This window comes from Coturnix japonica, chromosome 26, assembly GCF_001577835.2.
Source record: "Coturnix japonica isolate 7356 chromosome 26, Coturnix japonica 2.1, whole genome shotgun sequence".
In the NCBI taxonomy this organism is placed as follows: domain Eukaryota; kingdom Metazoa; phylum Chordata; class Aves; order Galliformes; family Phasianidae; genus Coturnix; species Coturnix japonica.
Window position 1 is genome coordinate 2,337,396 of NC_029541.1, and position 22,563 is coordinate 2,359,958.

A 22,563-nucleotide genomic window follows, 5' to 3' on the forward strand; every position below is an offset into this window, starting at 1 on the left:
AAAGTTCCGGGGTATAAAAAGGAACGAGCAAAGAGTTGGGTCTCAGCGGTTTATTGAGGGCTGAACTGATGAAGTCTCTTAATGAAGAGCACGAAGAGAGCAGAAAACACGGTTAGTACAAAAAAAACAAAGTACAAATACAACGATTCGGGGCGGATCATTCCGGTTATTGCACTTGTTTTCTTTTCCTCTCTATGCACCTGGTAAGCTGGTTATATTTAGTTATAACGCTGTAATATAGAGTTACTGTAACACAGAAAAGCAATAGAATATATACAGGGTTTCCAACGGGTTCCTATTGCTGCTGCAGAGCTGAAGGCCACGGGTTGGCTATAACATGGGCTGGGATGGAGCAGATCCACAGCCCTTTAGTGACCCATAAATGAAGGGATAAATCAGCCCTGTGCCATCATCAGCCTTTGCTCCAGCTCCTTTCCCTCTGTAGTGTTTCCAAGTGAAGGCTGAGCGCTGGCAGAGCAAAGCTCAACCCCTAAGCAATGTGCTTCTTGCACCTATGGGGTCCCTATGAACAGCTGACCTGTGCAATGAAAGCTTAGGGCTGAAATCCTACAGCTGAGCTCCCCCATGGAGCAGGAGGGGTGTTGTTATGGGGTGGGGTAGCTCCCCATGGAGTAATTGGGGGTGGAATTAGGGTGTGGGATTGCTACTCTTGATCCCACACAGGTGGCAGTGGTTACATATTAATACAGTTCCTATTAGTCTTGGTCACCTTACTCATAAAAGAAAGGAGAGGAGGGGAAAGAAAGACCTTCTAAAGATAAAGTGATAAGTTTATCTAAAGATAAGTGAAAGCTCTCTCAAAAAGAGCTTTGTACTCAATGACGGGGGGAAAGTGCAAAGAAAGCAGTGCAAAAAACCTGCTGTGATGCTGCACAAGCAAATGGAAACAATACAAAGTAGCTGCAAACAACAAGGAAAAGGCAGCAGAGAAGTGGCTACGTGGGGAAAGCGATACAAGAAGTTCCTGGAGTTGCATATACAGAGATTTCAGTTTTATTCGTACAGTTTATTTACACCGGTTATGTCTATTAATTGCAAGAGACTGGACCTTGAATCTCCTTGTTTTAAATAAGGTTATAACCACCACGCACAGTAAAGGAGTTAATGCTATTAGTGTCATGAGTGGCATGAACGTGCACCAGGGCAGGGTGATGCCCAGCAATTCTGCTTTGGAAAGTATTCATTCTCTGCAGATGCAGTTTTGGTTGCTGCCCCTTTTCAGTTGGAGCAGCCATAGATGTGTCTGTATAGAGCCACGTTGTTAATGCCATCACAGACTGGAAGATGCTTATATGTGCATGCAAGTAAAAAACAAAGGGAGGGTTAATATAAAAAAAAGCATTAAGTCTGTTTACTGCATAAAGAATGAAAGCTTTAAACTACTACTGCAGGATTACGTATCCCTTTCCTTTGCTCAAGCTGTTTAAACAGGCAGATTAGCAGTTGTATTTTTGTTATGTGCTAGCCAATAAATTACAGCAACGAGGTGCAGTAATTCCACGTGCCTGCAGTTCTGGATGCATTAATGCCAGCTTCCCTGGGAAACAAAGCCATCCCCTGCAGCTGGGAAGAACAGGAAACGTAGGGAAAACTTGCCCACTCTATTTCCTCATGTAGTAAACAAGGTGCAGTTTCTATCTCAGCCTCCACCCCACAGGTTTGCTGCCCAGAAATGCAAAAAATACAAGGCAAGAACATTGGAGAGTAATGCCCTCTTCATCAGGGCACCAATAGAGCCAAATTAGAGATCCCAGAGTGAAGCCATCAGATGAATGGACGCAACACACAAGCTACTGAGGAAGAATGCATGACCTGTTTTCCCTTGCCTATGATCTCACCAAGCACGTGAAATTCTCTAAAAGCTGAAGAAACCTTATTTAAAAAGAAAGAAGTCTGTCATAGTTAGTACGATTTAAAACTGTCTTTGCCATCACAACTAATTCAAACCCCAAATGTCATTAAAACAAATTGGCGTTTTCCCCCCCCACGGACAGTCATTAGATGTAATGACTTCAAGTTTGTGTGCTTTGTAATCTGAGCAGTCTTCCATTTGATCAGCAGACTGCAAAAAGAAAGGTCAGGTTTCTTCAGACATTCAGGTAACTATTATGAACCAAAACTAGCAGAAAAGAGCTTTACAGAAGTAAGAGGTGAGGGGTACATAAGAGATAAATAGCTTATAACTTGGGGTCTTTTAACTGCAGTGGAACAGTAGATAATCCCCCTTAGGTAAAACATGGAAGCTTTGCTCCTGTCAATGTAAACATTTTGAGTGTTGCACGAAGCTAATACAGATACAGATCCTCTTAGCTTCTGAACAACACCTTCTAACCTAAAGCCTCTACTTTCTCTTTCCTCTGACCTCACTGTAATTGGTGCCAATCTCTAAGTGATTGGGATAGAGTTATGTGTGAACTGAAGGCCACCGAGGGCCATCAGTTCATGGGAAGAGAGCTGTTACTTTACTCAGTAAAGGCCGTCACGATCGATTCCTAGCAACACAGATGCTACCCAAACACACAAGATGCTTTTGTTTGATTGGTGTTTGCATGGGATTGGCAATAATCCCTTTTGGTTCAGGGGAGTGGATTTCTTTTTCCATCATACGCGCACAACTCCATAATAAAAGCTGCAGCAGGGTAACTAGCATCAATGGGGTGTGCTGGGGAGATGTCTCTGGCTGCTGCTCGAGATGGAACATCCTCAAGGTCTCACCTCTACGAGCAATCTTCTGGTTGCTATTACCTGTCCCACTCATGTTAGCCACAAAGAGCTGCATCTGAAGAAGCCATCTGCAGAGTTAGGGGTTCAGAATTCTCCCACAATTAAAAATCCTTCTGTGCTTCCTTTTCAAGTAGAATCATCCAACCCCTTATTTGGGTGCTCAGAACTCAACTTGCACAGCCTGTCCATGATCCCCTGCAGCATAGGTTGGACAATCCCCAGGAGAGGGCGCTGGGAAGAATCCCCATCCCAACAGGCTTCCATCAGCTGCCAGCATTCCTCGTCAAACACAGGAAGGCGCTCTGGGCGAACTCCTAGGAAACAGAAAGGGACTCCCAGTCACCATCACATAGGACAGCAGCTCTGTCTGATGTCCATTACTTTGGTGCAGGTTGAAGTGACCAAAGCTTGGAGTTTAATGCTACTGATGAAGGTTTACACTGCAGCAAGACCCCCAAGTCAGCTCTGAAGTCAGTCAGGAGCCCACACCCTTCCAAAGGACGGCCAGTGTGTTCAATGTCACTGCAGTCTCCTCTTCATGATTATTCAGGTGCAAAATGAACACTCTCCCCACTCAATTCCTCTCTCTTCCCCCTCACCCCCCCCAATACGCTCTTGATGGTATTTTAGGGAGCAAGATCTTGAGAAGCAGCATTGAATGTAGCCTTCTAACCAAACACAAAACTCACTCATCTGAATTAATCTTTTTCACATGAGAAGGGGAGAGATTATATGGACAGCAACTCAAGACACAAAGCAATACAACATTCTGGTACTGTGATGCAGCATTAAGGGTGAAGCTACCCCAACATACTGTGCTAAGCCTACAGGTGAGAGTAAGTTCAGATTTTCGGGAACAACTGCCAACCTTTCACTTAACATCCAACCCTATGACAGCCTTCATAGTAAACATGTGAATGTAAAGATCACCAAGGCCTCCAGAAACTGCAAGAGATTAAGCATTCTTTAAGGGATCACGCTGTGGTTGGCTAATTCTAGGGTCCAGCTTACATCATAAATATTGCACAGGGTTTATGTGGTTTGTTAGTTAGCACAACCACCTTCTTGCCACAGTGCCAACTGAAGGCCTGTTCATTATATCCCTGTTGATTTCTGTTAGGTTTTCAGTCGCATATGTCCAAATTTAATAAGACAAGTGTCAATCTTTATGTTGTTACTGACTGTTTAACTTGCATTCTTACCTTCCTCATCTCCTCTCAAATTTTACACAAGCACAAAGCATCACCCAAGAGAGCTCAACATAAGCCATTCATACCTCTTCTAACGTTGTTCCAAAGGTGATCTTTGCTTGCACATCTCTCAAAAGCCTCTGGTAGCTTCACATGTCCCGAACAAATGTACCAAAACAAAATGCCAAATGCATAAACATCCACTGAGTTATCATATTTTCCTGTGACAAAAACATACTTCATCAGCAGGGTAAACATCAGTGTTAGTAGTGAGAACCACCTGAATAATATTTCCCTAATTAAATGCAACTTAACTTTCCAATTACATGAGTTTTAGCCACTTCAGTAAAGCTTCTGAATCAGACAGTTCTCCCCTCTTTCATGGGAGCAAAGATTTGAGATACACAAAACCCAACACACACTGTGCACTGTAAGCAAGCAGTCTTCTGATTATTTCATTTATTATCTTTCCCTTCATGAGAAAGTTGATAGATTAGTTTAGCCAGAGTGAGACAGCAGCGGGTTTAGACAGTGAGCATACCTGTAAAAAGCTCAGGAGCCATATGAATAGGTGTGCCTACGATACTGCCAGACATCATGGCTTCTGGTTTGCAGAACCCCAAGTCAGTGATTTTGGCTCGATTCTTTTTGTCAAGCTGTAGAGGAATTCACAGTCAGACAGCTGACAATCACAATCCTCAGTTTTATTACTGCTTTTTTAATATTATGGTTTCCATTGGTGTTTGAAGGATTGAACATTTGTCCTTAAGGAGGCTTCCCTGATTGCTTGGCTGCTCATGAACATTACCTAGGTAAGCTTAGTAATGAAGCATGCCTTCACTTGTCTTTATAGGGTGTGGTTTGGGTTTAATAAGGCTAAGAAATGGAAATCCTACTGTTAGCTCATGCTTCAGGAGGTGAGACTCCACCACTCCCTTTCCTGTGCACTGACTGAAACTGAGTTAGGGAAACCCTACTATACAAAGCCAGTTGTTGCTAATGATATCTCAAAGTTTCTTTATGTACTAAGCTATGGCTTTTACAGCATGCTTCCCCTCCTGCTTAAAGGGAGTCCAAAAAGACTTTGAATTACACAGACACAAAAGCTTTCCTTACCAAGACATTCTTAAGCTTGATATCCCGGTGCACAAGTCCCTGACTGTGAAGATAACGGATTCCTTCAACCACATCCAAGGCAATCTGTAATCGTGTTTCTAATTCTAGCCCAGCCTGCAGAATAAACACAAACAAACTTGATTCCTACAAGAGGAAAGTAGCTGCAGCCAGATCATGCTTTTATTACTGTACACATAAAAAGGCATACACACTTAGACTGCTGTTACCTTTAGTCCCGTATAGAGGTCTCTGTGCAACCGTTCCATTATCAGTAAGACAGCAATGCTGGAACCTCCTCCATAGCCATAATCTATCACAGAGCCATGGAGATGCACGAGCCGCTCGTGTGACTGCAGAGACCTAGAGGAAGTTGAGCACAGAAAAGTGATCATTCTTACATCCTTCCCCCCACCTCAGGTCAGTCCTCACCTTCTAAAGGAAAAGTGACCAATAGCTGCAGCTTCAGTACAACAGAAGTAAGATATAGGAGGTCAGTTACTTCAGAGGGGACAAAGACTGGAAAAGAAGGACTGATTCGACACCAGAAGTCGGGAGAAAGAACTGCTTGCTATCATACTCCATTAATTCTAATTTACTCTGAAAATCAGCAAGCACTTGAACAGTGCAGATACCAGGGAATCAGATTAAGACAGGAAAGAGCTTTGCCTGCCCACCATTCTGTGCCTGTCCCATTTTTGCATAGATGCTGTCTTGCATCTGCTAGAAACTGCAGCTTAGTGCACTGCCCTCATGAAATGCTGAGTGCAACGTAGAAAAACAGCAAACAAGATTCTGCCTATGCAAATAGTGGTCCTTTGCAGCAGTGAGTTTAAGGACATCCATATGGAATGAGAAAGGCGCTTGTGAAACATACCTCATATAGTGAAACTCAAGTGCAAGGTCATTCCAGTGCTTCTCATCTGGAGGAACAACAGATTTCAGTGCACAGGGGAAATGCCCTCCCCAGCTGTCACACAGATAGACCACGCCATACTGTCCTCGGCCCAGCTCACGGCCCAACTTTGGTTTGCCTGTAAGGCATAATATCCTTTTAATCAGAAATCAAAGCACATTTACTCCTTCCTACTACATGCAAAGCATGCTCTCAGGCTGGCAGGCCAGAGCTTTTCACAGCCTAGGAGCTGCACAATTCAAGGTACTCAGTACATGTCAGATGGAGGCTCACTGAAGTACTTCAGTGCAAAGCAAAACATGCCTCCCACCCCTTTACACCCACTGACTGCTTCAGAAGTAGGAAGGCACAGAACAGAACTCATTGCTCACCATGTAACAGCACATCCTGGAGGGACCTGCTCTCCAATGACAGTCGTGCTAGCCGAGGGGCATGATCCTTCCTCACCTTCAGCCACAGATCTTCTGTTTTCTCCAGCCTGCCAGAATGGCCATCTTCTAACTGTAAGAGATACCACACATGCACTGTCATCCTGCCTGGTCTAAAGCCCTAGTGTAATAGGGTAGAGGATCCTCCTTAAAGTATCTCTAAAAATAGGACACATCAGCTCTACCACCTTCACCTACAGAACAGCAGTGTAAAGTGCACAAATTACTCTTTTAACAATTAAAAATCTCCTTGTTTTACACATTGCCAACCTTGGAAAGCTCTCCTTAATAGCTCCTCACACTCACCTGCCGCAGGGAAGCTGCAAAAGCTTCATGGGAACTGTTTAGCCTGGTCCTGAACTGGCTGCAAATGCTCTTGGCTAATTTGGATGCACTGAGGCTCTCAATAGCATCCTGAGCAACTTTCCTCTTCCAATCACTGGTGATGGCAGGTGGGCTGACCCATGTAATCCGCTGGATTATCTAGTTAAAAACAAGGAAAAGGGAAGAGAAATAAGCAAAACAAATCTGGAGGTTTGTTACCACTCAGTTCACATCACAACTATAAGGGAAAAACTCAATTCCAGTCATCCATACAAGGAACTCAAGAGGGAGAAGGCAGCACAGGTCACTGACAGCTATTAGAGCAGGGACTTGGGAAGTGTGCATGCTTTAAGACAAGTCTAAAACAAAGACCCAAGGCAGCCCTAGCCTGCTTAGATGGAGAACAGCAAATTGAACTGAATCAAGACTTTAGAAAACAAATGAGATATGCAAGAAAAATCAAAGCAATCATCCAAACTATGAGCAGCAAATGTTTTAAAATACTCTTCATTCCTTTGCTGTTTCAGAACAGAAGGAAACAATACGAAAGAGGCGTTTGCTTTAAATTAAATATTAGCATTCCCAAGAATAAACCACACACACAGAGCAAAGAGAAAGCCATAGCTGTCCAAGGCACATGCCCAAGGTCTAAATTTAGAGGGCAGACAGACACATTCAAGTGTTTTTCGGAGCAAAATATCTCACTACACACAAATGCCTACTAAGAATAATAAAAATGCCCGAACCTGTTTGATCTGTTCCCACAGCATCCTGGTTACTGTTGAGCCAGAGTGGAATGTGACTTCAACATGATAGGCTGCATTCAGTATCTGGAAAGCAAGGGAAAGATGAACTCTGCAAGCTTTGTTCACAATAATAAAATAAGAAAATAAAGGATGGAGTTCACTACTTAAAAAATTAACAATACGAATCAAGCTCATTAAGTGTTTCTGGGCTGCAAGTTAATTGCTCCATACAGATTTACAAAGGCTAAGTGCTAGGCCTGCAAGAGACAATTTAAGAACCAAGTTTTAACATCTCCCTTAATAACACCAGACCCCATCAGGTGCCACAAAGCTGCATTCCTCCAGTCTCTCCACTTCCTCCCACCGTTGCTGTGTCAAAGAATTGGAACATCCTAGTGTTCTATATGCCAGCTGAGCCACCGTACCTGCTTGAGATAATTGCTTGTGATATGTACAGAACCATCCTTTGACTTCTCCAAACTCCTTGCAGGATGTACTGAAACCTCCCAGGACTCCTCCAGGCTCTTCAGGCATCTCTCCAGGGTCCCTACAAAGCTCTCTCGCAGATAGTCCACTGAACTAATTAACTTGTTGGCAACTGCTTGGTTTAACCGAGAAATAATCAGTTCCTGAATCTGTTTAATACAACACTTTATGTCCTTGGAGCTCACAGGTTCCCCATTCTCAGGAATTATGATATCTGTATGGAAGAAAAGAAAGATGCATAGTCTGTACTTGGTATATTGCTATTGCAACAAGGGCTGCAGAGTGCTGCTGTGAATGCTTTGCAAAAGAGCTACTGCACAACACCACCCCAGGCAGCTTCTGCTCCAAAGGTATTTTTTTCCACTGTTCTACTCCTACAGAGGTACATCACTTGCTTCAGACCCAGATAATGTAACCTGAAGCCAATAGCATTATAAAGTTATAGAAAGAAACAACAGAGAAGTCAGGAGACTCTTCCAAGCCACTCTGCAAGCAATAAGCACTGCTGGATATTAGATGCTAGAATGTAATGGTGGTTATGTGATACTTTCTCTCCTCTACCCTTGAAAAAGGTTGATCAGTGTTTGGTATTTTTAAACAAATACAGAGCAATCACCATCCTTGCACTGTAACCAGGCCGAACAGTATTACATTACTATTAGGAGTGGAAGATTTGTCTCTGGATTATGGCCAGCAGTCTGGACTAAAAACCAATCAGTGATCAGCAGATGGCATTAGCTCCTCAAAGTAACACCATCATCCTAAGATAGCACTGAGAGCCAACAAGATGCTTCACTCTTAAGTGAATACCATGGTTGGTTATTTGTGTATATAAACAAGGAAGCCAGTGCTTTAGCTTGCACTGTGCTTTAACTCTGCATAGATGGGTATCTCTTCTAATGGGACAAACAGAAGACCAGAAATGATTTTTGCCTATCCATGGAGTAATAGCATCATTAAATAGAGAGAATTAACACACTGTACATTTAAGCACATGCCTTTTCTTTTTTCCCTTCCGGAATGCAAATAACTTCATGTTGCAGTCAGAACAAGCTCTTTGTGGAGGACATTTTCACACGAGCACTGCAAAGCAAACATTGCAAGAAACAGGGAAGATCTCATCCACTTCTATATCTCATCCATTCCACCTCTAGAAGCACAAATATCCACATCCTAACCCACAGGATAAACAATTCTTCATTCCTCCTCTTCCTCCCAGGACACAACATTCCAGTTTGAAAGTCAGATAACTTTGTTTTGACCTATTTTGGCTGGAGTTTTGGCCTCTCGCATCTCATCAGATCACTCAAATTCTATGTTAATAGCCTAGAGTTATTTTTTGACTTGGAGTAAAAAATAAAAACCTCTTTCCTTATCAGCCCAGTGAACTGCTTTTCCTTTGAAATGATTGTTACATTAAGCCCCTGCTTGGTAAGCAGAAGAGGTAAAAAAAAGCTGTAGAGCATCAATCTACAAATTGTCCCTTTGAAGTCTATGACAAGCCCTGTATTCCCAGAGACAAGATTTGGATAGTACCTCACCCCTCACACAGCTGACACACATCTGTGTTCTCCCAGCCTATTTTCCTTCTCTTGGAGCCTCAGGTAAAATAAGATGCAGTGAGAACTCCCACATTTCCCAAAAGCTCACACCAAAGGCCAAGTACAGCCTCAGGAGAACAATACATTAAAGCTTTTGAAGGAAAACCTTACCTATTTGAAAGGGTTTCATTTTAGGAGGTTCTATACTCCAAAGCCTATTGCAGATCTCTCAAATAAATCAAGCAAAAACAACAAAAATCAAGTCTTCAAAGTTAAAATTCAACTTTTTACCTTAGGACAGACCTATTCCCAAGTCCCAACACAATTTCTGAAGTGAAGTTAAGACATGTTCTTCTTCTACAGAACAGGGAATTAAAGCAAATAAAACATCCTACCCAGCAAGCTAGAATGGAGCAAAGTGCCTGATTCATAAGAAATATAAAACTTCATATTTTCAAGCCTCAAATCTGGGAGCAGTGCTTTATAACCAGGAGATACTATATAAATAAATCCTTTGTTTACTAGGTCTGAACTGGCTCATAAAGTCTAGACTCCTGTCAGCTACACCCACAGCAGACAGCAACTTACTCCATTGCCTTTGGTTAACATCCCCCCAACCACTTTGTTCCAATCACTCTTGTGCAAGCAGTTTACCTTTGAATTCCATATTAGCAGCGTCTTCCAAGAGCTCTTCTTTCATATTGCTAAGAGTCTCTATGATCATGTCCTTCATCTCCTCTTGCTTGCGGTTGGCAATGTTCATCAGAGACTCATAGAGCTCGTTCTCCTTCCTGCGGGTATACTCCAGCCTCTTGGGTGTGATCTGCAGGTCCCGCTGCATGTCAAAAGCCTGGTTGATGAAGATGTTGAGGCAGCGGCAGTGAACCTCATTTAAACTGGTGGCTGCTTCCACGAGATGCTTCTGCAGCACCTGCCTGGAAAAAGTGCTTAAGANGGAGCTTTTCCAACTGCTCCACCAGCATGCTTTGGGCATCAGCATCAGGGCTGGGTGCCCCACAGCTGCAGTGGTTGGTGCTCAGGTACTCCAAATCCATCAGCTGGCAGTAAAGAGAGGACTTTTCGTTATCAGTTTTTATAGGAGAGATCAGCTCAGTTCCTGACTCCGGCACCTTGAAGAAGAAAATGGGCAAAGAGAATTTCTCTTTGATTTCACGCAGTTCATTCTCGTCTGATGAAGAAAGTTCGGCCTCGCTGATGGCGAAGATGACAACAAGCAAGACCTGGTTCATGTACTCTCCCAAGGTGGCTTCAGCAGACTGGAATCCACGACATGGTGCTACCACAACATCCACCTCCTGACAAGTAAGAAGGTTAAAGAAGATAGAAGGTTAAAGGTGGTTGTGTGCAGGTCCTTTTTAGCAGTAAGGAGGCAAGAATGCGCTGTAATTAATTCACAAAGTGCAAGACAGAAACATTTGCACCCTTTAGAAGACTTACACAGCTTCAAACACACCTGTAATACCAATAACTGCACAGCAGCAGGGATGCAGTCTGGAATCAATGCCTGCTGGCTCCAAAACTCTCCTTGTGTACCAAGTATCTGCATTTTAGCCTGATCCAGAACAAAACTTACAACAAGCTTCCCAGGGAACCACTATCACAGCATAGCAGTTATTCTCTAGTGTATGCCTTTCCCATTTTGCACCAACCTCCCCCACTAAATACACTCTCAGCCTCCCACTGATGCTTATGCGATATCTGCAGCTCTTCCAGGAGATATTTGTGCTGTCAGATTTCAGTGTAGCTTCCAACAGCAAGAAGCATTACATGACCCACTACTGCCAGGCAGCACAACAACCTATTGCAAAGAGTTTGCAGCCAGAGGATGGGGAGGAGGAACAGATGGCTGCGATAAGTTTGCTTATAACATCCTTCAAATCTATCCAATACCTAAGAGATCTTATTTGTTTATATCCTTACTGCCTAGAGTTCTAAGTGCTTTGGTTGCATGCTCCTGCTGGCACTAATTTCACTAAAAGAGGCCATTTTTAAGGCCTGCTTCCTTCCCTTACAAAGGAAGAACATACACCTGCAAGCATTTGAGAACAGTGTTAGAACTGAGTGTGTGTGACTTGAATTGAAGACAAACTGAATTGCCATCTTCCCAGCTCACAACAACAGGCTCTAATTAAGAATTCTCCCATCGTTTTGTTTTTTAATCTCCACCAGAATTACCAAGATGAACGACTTGACCACATCTAGCCCAGTGATAACAGGAAGTCATTATGGTGCTGGGACTCTGGGCTGCTCACACCTGCCTAGCACAGGGCTGGAGCAGACAGGGATGCGACATAGTGATGCTCACCAGGACGTGACTCAGCCAGCCACAAACAAAGGAGGAAGCCAGTGCTGTCTCTAGGAGACGGGGAGAAAACCAACACAGTGCAGAACACAGCCTGAGCAACTGGGCCTTCTGTTTCCATAGAGGCATCACGGGCTTTCCTGAGGATCATTAGCAACATTTTATTATTATTATTATTAAATTAATGCCTTACAGAAGCTTAGATGGTGCTCATGCAGCCTCGTACTACTTGGGATCAAGTCTTCCACATGGGACAACCTGTGACTCACACTGGATTCCTGAAATTCCTCAACAGGTTCTCATGAGGTCACATTCCTGAACGCTTCTGACAGAGCTGTAGGCACAAGATTGCTGTCAAGTAACTTCATTCACATTTCCACTAACAGAAAGGCCCTCTTTTAAGCATCAGCTTCCCACTCAGCACTCATTGTATACACTTGCAGCTATTCCACTTCACGTAATGCACAATTCAACAGGTACAGATGTCAACAGCCATGCAAAAAAGCATCTTCAGACTAACATCGTGTAGACACCCTATGTGTACATCTACAGTCTCAGACCGGCAATGCCAGCATGGTCACCACCTCCTATATCCCAAAAGTTAAATTAAAAACCAGTCAGATTCTCACCCCAGCTCCTACATCAAGCAGATGATGAAGGAAGGCCACCACGTGCCCGTGCTGAGCCAATCTGAAAGCTGTGCCTTGTAAGGGAATCACTGTAGTCTGACAGTTACCATGCTAACTACACATGAATGGTGATCTCAGCCTCTTTATTAACCTGAGGTATATATATACCCTTAGATTCTATTTTGAATTTGGTTTGGGGTTCTTTTTTGTTGGTGGTGATGTTCTTTTAAACCTTTGCTGGCAGAGCCAACTCAAGAGAACCTGCAAGACAAACACATGCAACAGTGCTCTTCCCCTATAGAAGATGCATGGCCAAGCCAGCAAAACTAGAAACAGAGAACAGATCCCACAAGAGGGAAGAATAATTGCATGCTGCTGATGGATTCAGGATCTTCTGCCCTCAGTTATTCCAGTGGAAACAAACAGAAGAAGATGAGCACTTCAGCACACCCCAATGTAATCCAAGACTGTGTAGAAGGAACTCAGCCAGCACAGAAGCTTTCTGTGTTCCTGTATTAATGCCACAGTCCAAAATGCTCTCAAGAACAGGGCACATTCTTCCAAATTTTAAGCAGGATGTGCTCTAAAATTACAGCCCCACAGCTATGTAACCACATTCTTTCCTACTTTAACAACTACCAATTAGTATGACCTGAATCACTGCTACGGTACCTTAAGAAATGCAACAGAAACTCAAATTCAGTTGTTCTGCTGCAGTTCACAAAACCACCCCGTATTTCTATTTTATTCATTTTCCAGCTTTGTCGGAGCAACTGAAATGTCTTCTCTCCCTTCGAGCCCTGGATAAGGCCTCCCCATCCTGAGACTGAAAGTAGAACGAAGCACAAAGCAAAATGAAGGCATAAAAAAAAGGAAGCTTTCAGCTTGGCCGCCTTCCTCTCATTCAGACGCACCACCCAGATGAAAACCAATACTTCAGAGAAGTCTGTTTGGGCTTCTAGGCACAACTGATAAGATTTAGGGAAAGAGCCAACTGTTTACTTCCACTGTAAATCTAATAATCTGTCTGGCCTGATGGATTATTCCCCATGACCTAAATGCATTCCCGAACACAGAGATCCCCAAGGAACAAAGCACCTTTCCCACGCTTTCCTTCCCTTCTCACTTACAGGAAAGCCACATTCACAAACCTATTAACACAGCATTTGCACAGAAGGCTACTCAAGGAAATGAAGTTTTCAGTTCCCTTCTCCTCAGCCCTTTTTTTCCCCTGTGATTTGATGCAGACATCCTTTAGTAATACAGAAGAGCACCTGGATATCAAGACATTATAAAGCAGAATAAACTGAAGGCGCTGCATTCACAGTGCAGTAGCATACATTCATATTCAATTTATCATAAAGTACAAAATATGTGTGGGTAAATATATATATAGACACTCGACTTACAAATAACTTACCCTTTACCACAGCAGTAGTTAATGAGATTGGATTTAGCAAGCATCTGCACCATGATTCAGCACTAAGTGGATGCACAACACAGCAGCATGCAATCTAGGTGCCCAAGCTGGCCTGTACAATTAAGTCTTGTCGTAAGAGATGTTGAGGCCTAAGAAGCTGCACAGCTTTCCCCAGATCCTGGTGGTATTTTCCTGGTAGATAAGTGCCCCCATTATGCAGAATTAATATGATTTCAAATGCAGCACACAAACAACCTCCTCATCTCCTGAAACAGCGTGAGCCCACAGCAAAAGGTCTGCAAACCTCCTTAAACACCAGCAAGTTATCTTAGCATCCAGATACAGAGAATGCAAGGCTATCATTAAGCACGTAATCATTCTGCTGTTGAAAGGAAGAAATGCCAACAGATGATAAATCAGGAATTCTAGATAGCAGGTGGGGTAAAATTCAGATTGATTCCTCTTCTCTTTACCCAAAAGGTGCCAAAATCTTCAAAATCCCAGTTTCTGTGCAAAGCTGAATCCTTAAGATTGGTACTAAATATCATGTTACTGTCAAGCATGACAATGTTATTAGGCTACTAGTCTTCATTTCACAGCTAATAAAAAGCAGAAGTTCTTTCAGAGTAGTTCTGCAGACACAGTTTTGGATAATACCCAAAAAGCCTCATCCATTACTATTCCAGACATCAAATCCACTAATTACAGAAGCAGTGTCCTTGACGAGCTGTTCTTGTGCTGGTTGTTGGCTTTGGTTTTTAAACTTAGTTGTCTTAGTGCATGCTAGACAGACCTGGAAAATACACATTAGCTAGAGGGCTGAAAAAGGCAAGCTTCTCTCTGGGACTGCAGACCCCATTAAGTTAATAGGAAGCTACCTCCAGCCCAATTCACTGCTGAAACACCTACCTCCTCCCATCAGCCTTAAAAAATATTTGTGTTCATTTTTTCAGCCCATCAAACTTATGTAAGAAATCCTTTGACTCAGTCTTGAGGTTAGCTGTGATTCACCCTCCCTCTCCTGCTGCTGGAAGAGGGTTTTATTTCACCAAGCCTTTTCAAATTAATCTGAGTAGCTGTTTTCATCTAAGTGTCCTAAATATAACCAAAGCCAGACAGAGGGATCTTTGTCACTCGCATGAGAAACATAAATGTAGAGAGGGTTGTAAACTGCAGCATGGCTAAGCTGATGCATCAAAACACACACAAGCAAAATAAATGCGAAGCTAAACACTCTGCATGCTACAGCAAATTCCACATGCAGATCCAGAACAGGCATTTACTTTGCAGCAGCTGATCTGGTGCTCTTCAGGAAGGTGCTGATGCTTCATCTGCAATCTACAAATACCACTTGTGTTCTTACAGTGGGTATGGGAGGCCACAAACACCCCACAACACAGCACTGCCTTGTTGGTGTCATTAGGGGAGGCTTCACTTCAGCTGCAGTCTGGGTTTGTAAAACATCTCAGCCTGAGGAAAACAGACTGAGTTTCCACTTTGTGCCTAGCTGAAATGATGCCTTAATTCAAATGCCCCATAGAAAAGTTACCTTGATAGATCACTGTTCAACAACAAAGTTTATACTCTTACTTGCACGAACACAGATCAGATTCTTTGCACTTAAGCAATTTATGTTTAAGAATAAATAATCTGCTATGGATAGCCAAAACAATGTTCAACGTGTATTACACTGCAATAAAAACAGCTCAGTATAAGATCTGTAATTCAAAGAAAGCTTATGGAAGCTATTAAAAGGCATGATATACAACTCTCATCTTTAGAGCTATTTGCTAAACACCAAACAAACCCATCCAGGACAGGAGTATGAGTAAGTGAAGAGGGGAGGTACAAGCAATGGCAGACAAAGCACTGCAAACAGACTCCCACCTCCTTGTTCCTAACACCTCCAACTTCCATTGACATCACTGACCTCCACTGATGGTTTCACCACAAGGTTTTACTGCATCTTCTGTTCAATAAGACAATTGTGCACAGACACACGGTTACCTTTAGCAGCGAGTATGGCAGCACGACCTCCAGCTCTGCTATGCGGTGAGCAGGATCTTCACTGTCCCCACGGATCTCTAAGTCCTCCTCAGGGATAGTGTCCCAGTGCCCTCGATGGGCTGCCATCATATGGACCAGTTCATATTGCTCAGGAAGTGCTAAACTAACCCGTGTTTGAGTCCCATGTGTGAAACGGATCCGCCGCCGCTTACAGTTCTCCTCGCTGCTGATTTTGGTGGTAGGCAGCAGCTTCTCACCCAGCAGTATGTTGAGTAACTGGCATTTGGCATTACAGTTCTGGCCAAGAATGAGGAGGCAAGGGTGCCAGCTCACAGTCTGCTGGAGGTGCTCTTCCTCATGGCGAGGGAAGGAAATGAAGTTCTGACCTGAAATGGAGTACAAACTGAGTCAGAATAGGTTGACTGAACAGTAAGCCTCATACCTCTAAGGCAGCTGAGCACCAGCATTCAGACATCATTGCCCCACAGCCAGTTAAGAAACACACAGAGCACCAAGCATTTGTTTTTGTATCCTAGAGCTAACATCAGCAATTTGGGACTTTCACTGTGTCAGTATGGAGGTCCGCAGCAGTTTGACTTATAGCAAGTCATGAAACAGGTTTACTCTGTTCTCTTTTGCCCTAGAAAGAGTTTACACAGCTCTCTTGAACAGGGTGGTGGAAGATGAATGGTAGATCCTAAAAGCTAAGAGGAAACAGTTGTCAAGGCTGAAGCAACCAAAGGGCTAAAGACATCTGCACTATAGAACAATGCAGCCTAAAACACATGAAGCAACAGATTTGCTCTCTGACTGCACCTAACAATACATGTCTTTCCTTTCCATCCAAAGGGAGTCATGTGTATAGCTGAACTAAACCAGCAGAGCTTGCCAGATATTCTTACCAATTTTACATACAGTGTTTTTGCTGGAAAAGGAAACAACTGAACATCTCCTGCAGAGCAGCCAGAACTCCCTGGAATTACTCTCCTTCCCCATCTGCCATTGGAAGCATCACTACAACAGCCCACTAACCAAGCTGTTTGATTTCTTAGCCCATAGTCGCATTTGCCTTACTACATTAATGCTGGAGAAAACAGTCTCACTATTGAATTGAGCTTCTGAATTCTTTCAGAAGTACTAAACGCAGCTTTTCCCCTGCTCAGTCATCTAAGCTGAAGTGTAAGCAGCTTTGTGTTACCTTATGCATAGCAACAGAACAATTCTGGTTGCACCAAGAGACAAACAAATTCCCCCCCATCTGCTGCCCTTCAGTCTCATGAGTCCCCATCAGCTGATGCTCCACCCAGCCAAAGAACAGGCCCCATTCTTCCAGACCTGAAGGCAGATGGCACCCAAAAAACAAAACAAATTTAGTCCTAAACACAACAGCCAAATTTCAGAGCCAACAAACAAGGATGACTGCCCTGAGATTGGACAAAGCAACATGAAGAGCATGAAACTGGGCTCACATAGCACAGCACAGAAGCACCAGCGGGGATTTTATAGGGGAAGGTCCTGTTTCACCAGGGCTATTAAAAGAATTGCAATGAGTCATGTTCCGGCACCCAACAACGTTTCAGCATCTCCAGCCTTAAGATGCTTTGATGTACCAAGATACTTCCTCAATATGGGTAACCAAATGAAAGCCAACGGTTATTCCAGACCTCATTCTGATGGCTTTCCACTCTGTGAAAGTAATCCAAATTAGGAGCCCCATAAACCAAGAGACCATGTGAGCCCAGTTGGCCTTACAGTACAGCCTTAAAGCTCTGACATGACAAGGAAATCCTACAAAAGGTTAAGGAGGCATCACTTGCTGAATCCTGACTCTTTAGCAGCTCTGATAAACAAGCCTTTTGAAACACACAACAAGAGCAGAGTGACCACATCAAGTGACCAGAGGACAGAATCAAGCAGCGCATCAAAGAAAAGTCAAAGAAAACCCACACGTAACACATCTATGCCTTCAACTACAAGAAAAGGATCCCTTTGATCCAGTTACATCTGCTGAAATTTCAGCTGGGAATTCAAGCATCAGATATCATGAAAACACAATCAGGAGATGCATTGAAACCTTCCTTACATTGGCTATTAGAAAAGAAACAGGCAGATTTCACCCACTCCTTGCTCTGCATTTACATGCACTTAATGCCAGTGAGATAATTGAAATCCATCAGTTCAGCTGAAGTCATTGCAGCATTGAATGAATAAATACCACATCTTTCTTCTCTTCACACACACAACCTCCCTGAGTTCTTCACCAAGTCAGTTTGCTACAGTCAGAATCTGCAATGAATTTAACATCATGTCAACCCTCAAAGACTTTAAGGTCTCAAATGTGGAGCAAGCTGCAGTCACGGAGCAATTACCTGTGATTCTGTATTGCACAGAACTTATTGCTGTTTCTGCTTACGAAAGCAAGACATAAGTAAAGACATAGTGTAGTTCATAGTTTACTTAGTAGGTGGTAGCTCTAACATAGGGAAAAAACAACCTGACCTAACAAAAAAAGCAGATTTAAGATGTTCTGAAGAGATGCAGCAACGTTCCCATCTCTATGTGAGCATCTCCTATCCGTGACAGAAACTGTGTCATTTGGAGACATGTGATAAGCACTTCAAAAATAAGGCTGCAGGGGAGTCCCTAAGCGCGTGCATCCCATTCAGCTCCCTGTGATGAAAGGCGGCCTGTCCACAAACAAGGAGGTCTCTCACCAGGAATCAGCACAGAATTCAGACAAACTCTCTGCAAAACAAGCTCAGGTTGAAGTTAACAAACCTGCAGGAGCCCTCAGCACTTAATACTTCCCCTCCTTGTATCTCCAGTCTCATTTGTCTTTGTGGTGTTTCTGATGGCACATTCTCACTCCTTGCAGACACTGAGATCTTCCAAATTCCTCAAGTTCCATGGCAGCCCATGCGTTACAGAATGCTTTGACCATGACAAGATTTACAATTAACAGACTCTGTTACACGAACCACCACACATCCATCAGCAGTGCTGTTCATTCCAGAACAAATGCAGCTAATGATCACACCAGCAAACAGCTCTCACAATGTTAATACCTCCATAGTCTGCAGCAGCAAGCTTCACCTTCTGCTCAGCTCAAAGCACGTTGGTCAGAGCTTCCCTGACCTATGCAAGGAGTTTCTTCTCAAACAGCCCCTCTATCACCTCTCTGGCCTTAAAGCTCACCTTATGTTTACATACCCACCAGCACAATACAAGCCTTAACCCTGAGGATCACAGCAGCATGGGGAGAAGTCACATTTTAACCAGCATATATAGTCTCAGTCAATGCAGCATCAGATAAAAACTCTCCTAAAAACCTTTGGTTAACACATTCAACCCCCTCCAAAACACATTTATGCATGGAGTCTTTAGGCCATCAAGCCTATGGCTTTTCACCAGACAGGCATACATTAAGATGATACCACTGCTGCCAATGGAATAATGAGTGTGCTGTGGTTATCTGTACAAAAGGTGCAATATGAACCACTCTGATCCACTCCTGACAAACACTGCTGTCATCCTCATGAAGCAGAAGCAGGTGGGACAAGTTGCCCTTCTCATTGCCCAGCCTTGGCTGCTCTGCTCACCTGCAAGCAGAGCCTGACAGATCCCTTCATACAGCACTGCCTGGACTGTGCTTTAGCTTGTTGATTTCTATTGATTCAAAGGGCACTTACCTTTCTCCACTCTTACGGGTGTCTCAAAAGCAAACCCTCACACATTTGTTTTGTTTCCAAGACATCTCAGTTTACTTTCTCTGTTTATTTTCCTCCTTCAGCTGTAGGCAACAAGTGCCCTGTCCATTTCACTTCCCATTTCCTACCTATTTCACGCTCCAACATTTTGCACAGCGCTGCAAAAAAGACTTTAGGACTGTTTAGCCAACATTACTTTCACTTCAAACCCACTTGCAGGGCAAAATGATTCTGAAGTCTGTGTAAACTGAGTCCTGCAAACCCTCTGACACTTCAAATAATCCATGTTAGAAAGGGAAGAACATTTATTACCTGAGAAAGTGAGCATTACATTTCAGAGAGTACAGGAAACACACAATTCAACTAAACCTTCCAAGAATAAAAACCTCCATTCAGAGCTGACTATTCATGCACAAAGGCAATAAGCGCTATCAGTGCCTTAGGTTTCAAAGGGTTGTAAATGTTACACAGTCTCTGCTATCTGAAATCCTGAACCCACAGCCTACACTGTCATTACTGTTCGCATGAGCAAGTTTCAAAGCTGTCTGTGTTTCTTGAAGTCCTGATACTTGAAGGCCAATGGGTAACCCATGCAACAGTAAAGTCAAACCAGGTCAAAGTTAGTGCTGGAAAGCCAGGTTTTAAGCATTCCATGGCAGAAACAGGCAGGATATCTGGTGGAATCCATATCTCACGTCAGGAATGTTCAATTAATAACGCACACACATCTATAAAGCTCTACAAGCAGACTTTTAATATGTAATTGATATTGGGCTGGCATCGCTTTACAAGAAGTAACCAAACAAGAACAACTCCTGTTGAATGCTCCATTCAAAGAGCACTGAGAGCAACAGAAAGAGCCAAACGAGCTAGTTCCTCCTTCCTTAAAGTCACTGAAAGATATATAAACAAACACACGTCAGCTAGATCTTTAGCAAGCTACTCCTATCCTAAAAGTTCCTATGGAACACTTTCTTTTTGGACACAGAGCAACAGAGGAGCTCAACAACACTTTCAAATAGGAACGGCAAGCATAAGACAAGCATGGACAAGTAGCCAACAGAGATGACTCATGAACTGTTTGGAAATGCATAAAGAAGATCTTTATATATATTTAATGTCACGCTGAAGTCTTCTCACGAGACAGTCTGATGGAATACAGAGTTCTGCACAAGGCAGGAGGTCTCCAAACTGCATAAATGTTTGTCAACACTAATAGATGAATGGCATGGCACATAGGACACTCTGAAAGCCAGCAGCTCATAGTACCTCACCTGGCTGGCCCACACCCCACAGCTTCCAACCCGACATAGGCTACAGCTCACCTTGCAGCCCTCACAGCTCACCTACCTGCTGCAGCCCACAAGCCTTCCCAAACCATGGGGTTATAAAGGTTGGAAAAGGCACCTAAGATCATCAAACGCAACTCTGACCCATCTGTGCAGATCCATATCCCTCATTGCCACAAACCCACAGTTCTCAACCTTCCACTTCCCTGGGCAGCCTGTGCCAATGCCTGACCACTCTTTTAGAGTGGAGATTTCTGACAGTATCCAAGAGACCCTTCCCTGGCACAACATAAGGCCACCACCTCTTCTGGACCTATTGCTACCACCTGCAAGAAGCCAATCCCCACCTCACACCAAGGGGAGCCATAGAAAACAACACAGTCTCCCAAATCACCCTCATCATCAGCCCAGATTCCCATACACACACACACACCCCACACCCTGCCATAACAGCCCCATAACAGCAAAATACAACCTATCCCCTCCAACCCCCACATCCCACCTTACCAACTGGTCCCACTCTGCACACAGCCCACCCCATCAGGCCCCATTCTTCCCCTCAGCCCCCTCTACACCCCCATAGGCCCCATTTACCCCCCATAGGCCCCATTTACCCCCATAGGCCCCATTTACCCCTCAGCCCCCCCTACACCCCCATTTCTAACCCTCAGCCCCCCCATACACCCCCACAGGGCCCCATTCTACCCCTCAGCGTAGCCCTCATACAGCCCAGCACGGGCCCATTCTACTCCCTGCAAGCGCCCCGCAAATACACCCATAGCCCATTTTTTTTTCCCTTAAACCCCCCTTTCCCAGGGGGGCCCCTCTCGCCCCCCACCCCCTTATCAACCCCCCCCCCCCCCCCCCCCACTTAGGCCCCATTAAATACCCCCAGCCCCCCCACAGGGCCCACCCTCATCATTATCACCCCGGCAAGCCCCCCCAGTAGGCCCCATAGGTCCCATTCTACCTCTAACCCCCATAGGCCCCATTCTTTAACTTTTTTCTACTTTGTTTTTCCGTTCGAATATCACCCTTTCAGCTTACCCCATACACCCCCATAGGCCCCATGGCTACCCCTCAGCCCCACCCCATAGGGCCCCATTCATACCCCTCAGCGCCCCCCCATAGGCCCCAGGTCCTACCTCAGCCCCATACACCCCATTAGGCCCCACACGAGATTCCCAACCTCCCTACCCCCGTAGGCCTCACCTCCATCCCTCGTTCCGCCGGTCCCGCTGTGGGTCCCTTCACCGCTCGCCACCCCCGAAGCGAAGAGGTTCCCTTGGGAATATTTGACGTCGCGGAAGAACTTCTTGGTCTCTCTCAGGTTCTGCTGTAACCTCGCTAAGTGCCGGTTGTAATGTCCGAAACAACGACACAGCTCCCGGCTCAACCCACCCCGCCACGAAGGGGCTCCTTCACCCTCCATCTCCTCCGTGTCCGTTCCTATATCCCCTCCCCACAACGCGGAACGCTCCGGCCCCTCCAGGCTGCGGCCTATCCGCCCCTCTCGGAGGAAACAACGCTAACCACAGCTGCCTGGCCTAGTCTTATCCCACCCCCCCCACCCCCCACCCTCCCTCCTCCCCTACCCCCAACCGGCTCCGCTTTCCTCCTCCTATGGGGCAGCGACTGTGCGAAGCGGAGCCGTGCGTCCCACGGAACCTTTATGGCGGCGCCGCGGGGCAAACGGGGA

The 22,563-nt window shown here is 44.5% G+C and overlaps 1 protein-coding gene across 1 annotated transcript; it reads right to left on the bottom strand.

Moving 5' to 3' along the window:
* Nucleotides 1-35: 35 nt before the first annotated feature.
* Nucleotides 36-22,430, bottom strand: DSTYK (dual serine/threonine and tyrosine protein kinase). Its single transcript, XM_015884957.2, is given in 14 exon segments — nt 36-3,059; nt 4,022-4,156; nt 4,477-4,591; nt 5,052-5,165; nt 5,279-5,411; nt 5,926-6,082; nt 6,336-6,465; nt 6,699-6,875; nt 7,463-7,546; nt 7,888-8,162; nt 10,144-10,445; nt 10,447-10,805; nt 15,869-16,254; nt 22,077-22,430. Coding segments are annotated over 14 exon segments (2,775 nt in total). The 5' UTR covers nt 22,297-22,430; the 3' UTR covers nt 36-2,871.
* Between the last annotated feature and the right edge of the window lie 133 nt (nt 22,431-22,563).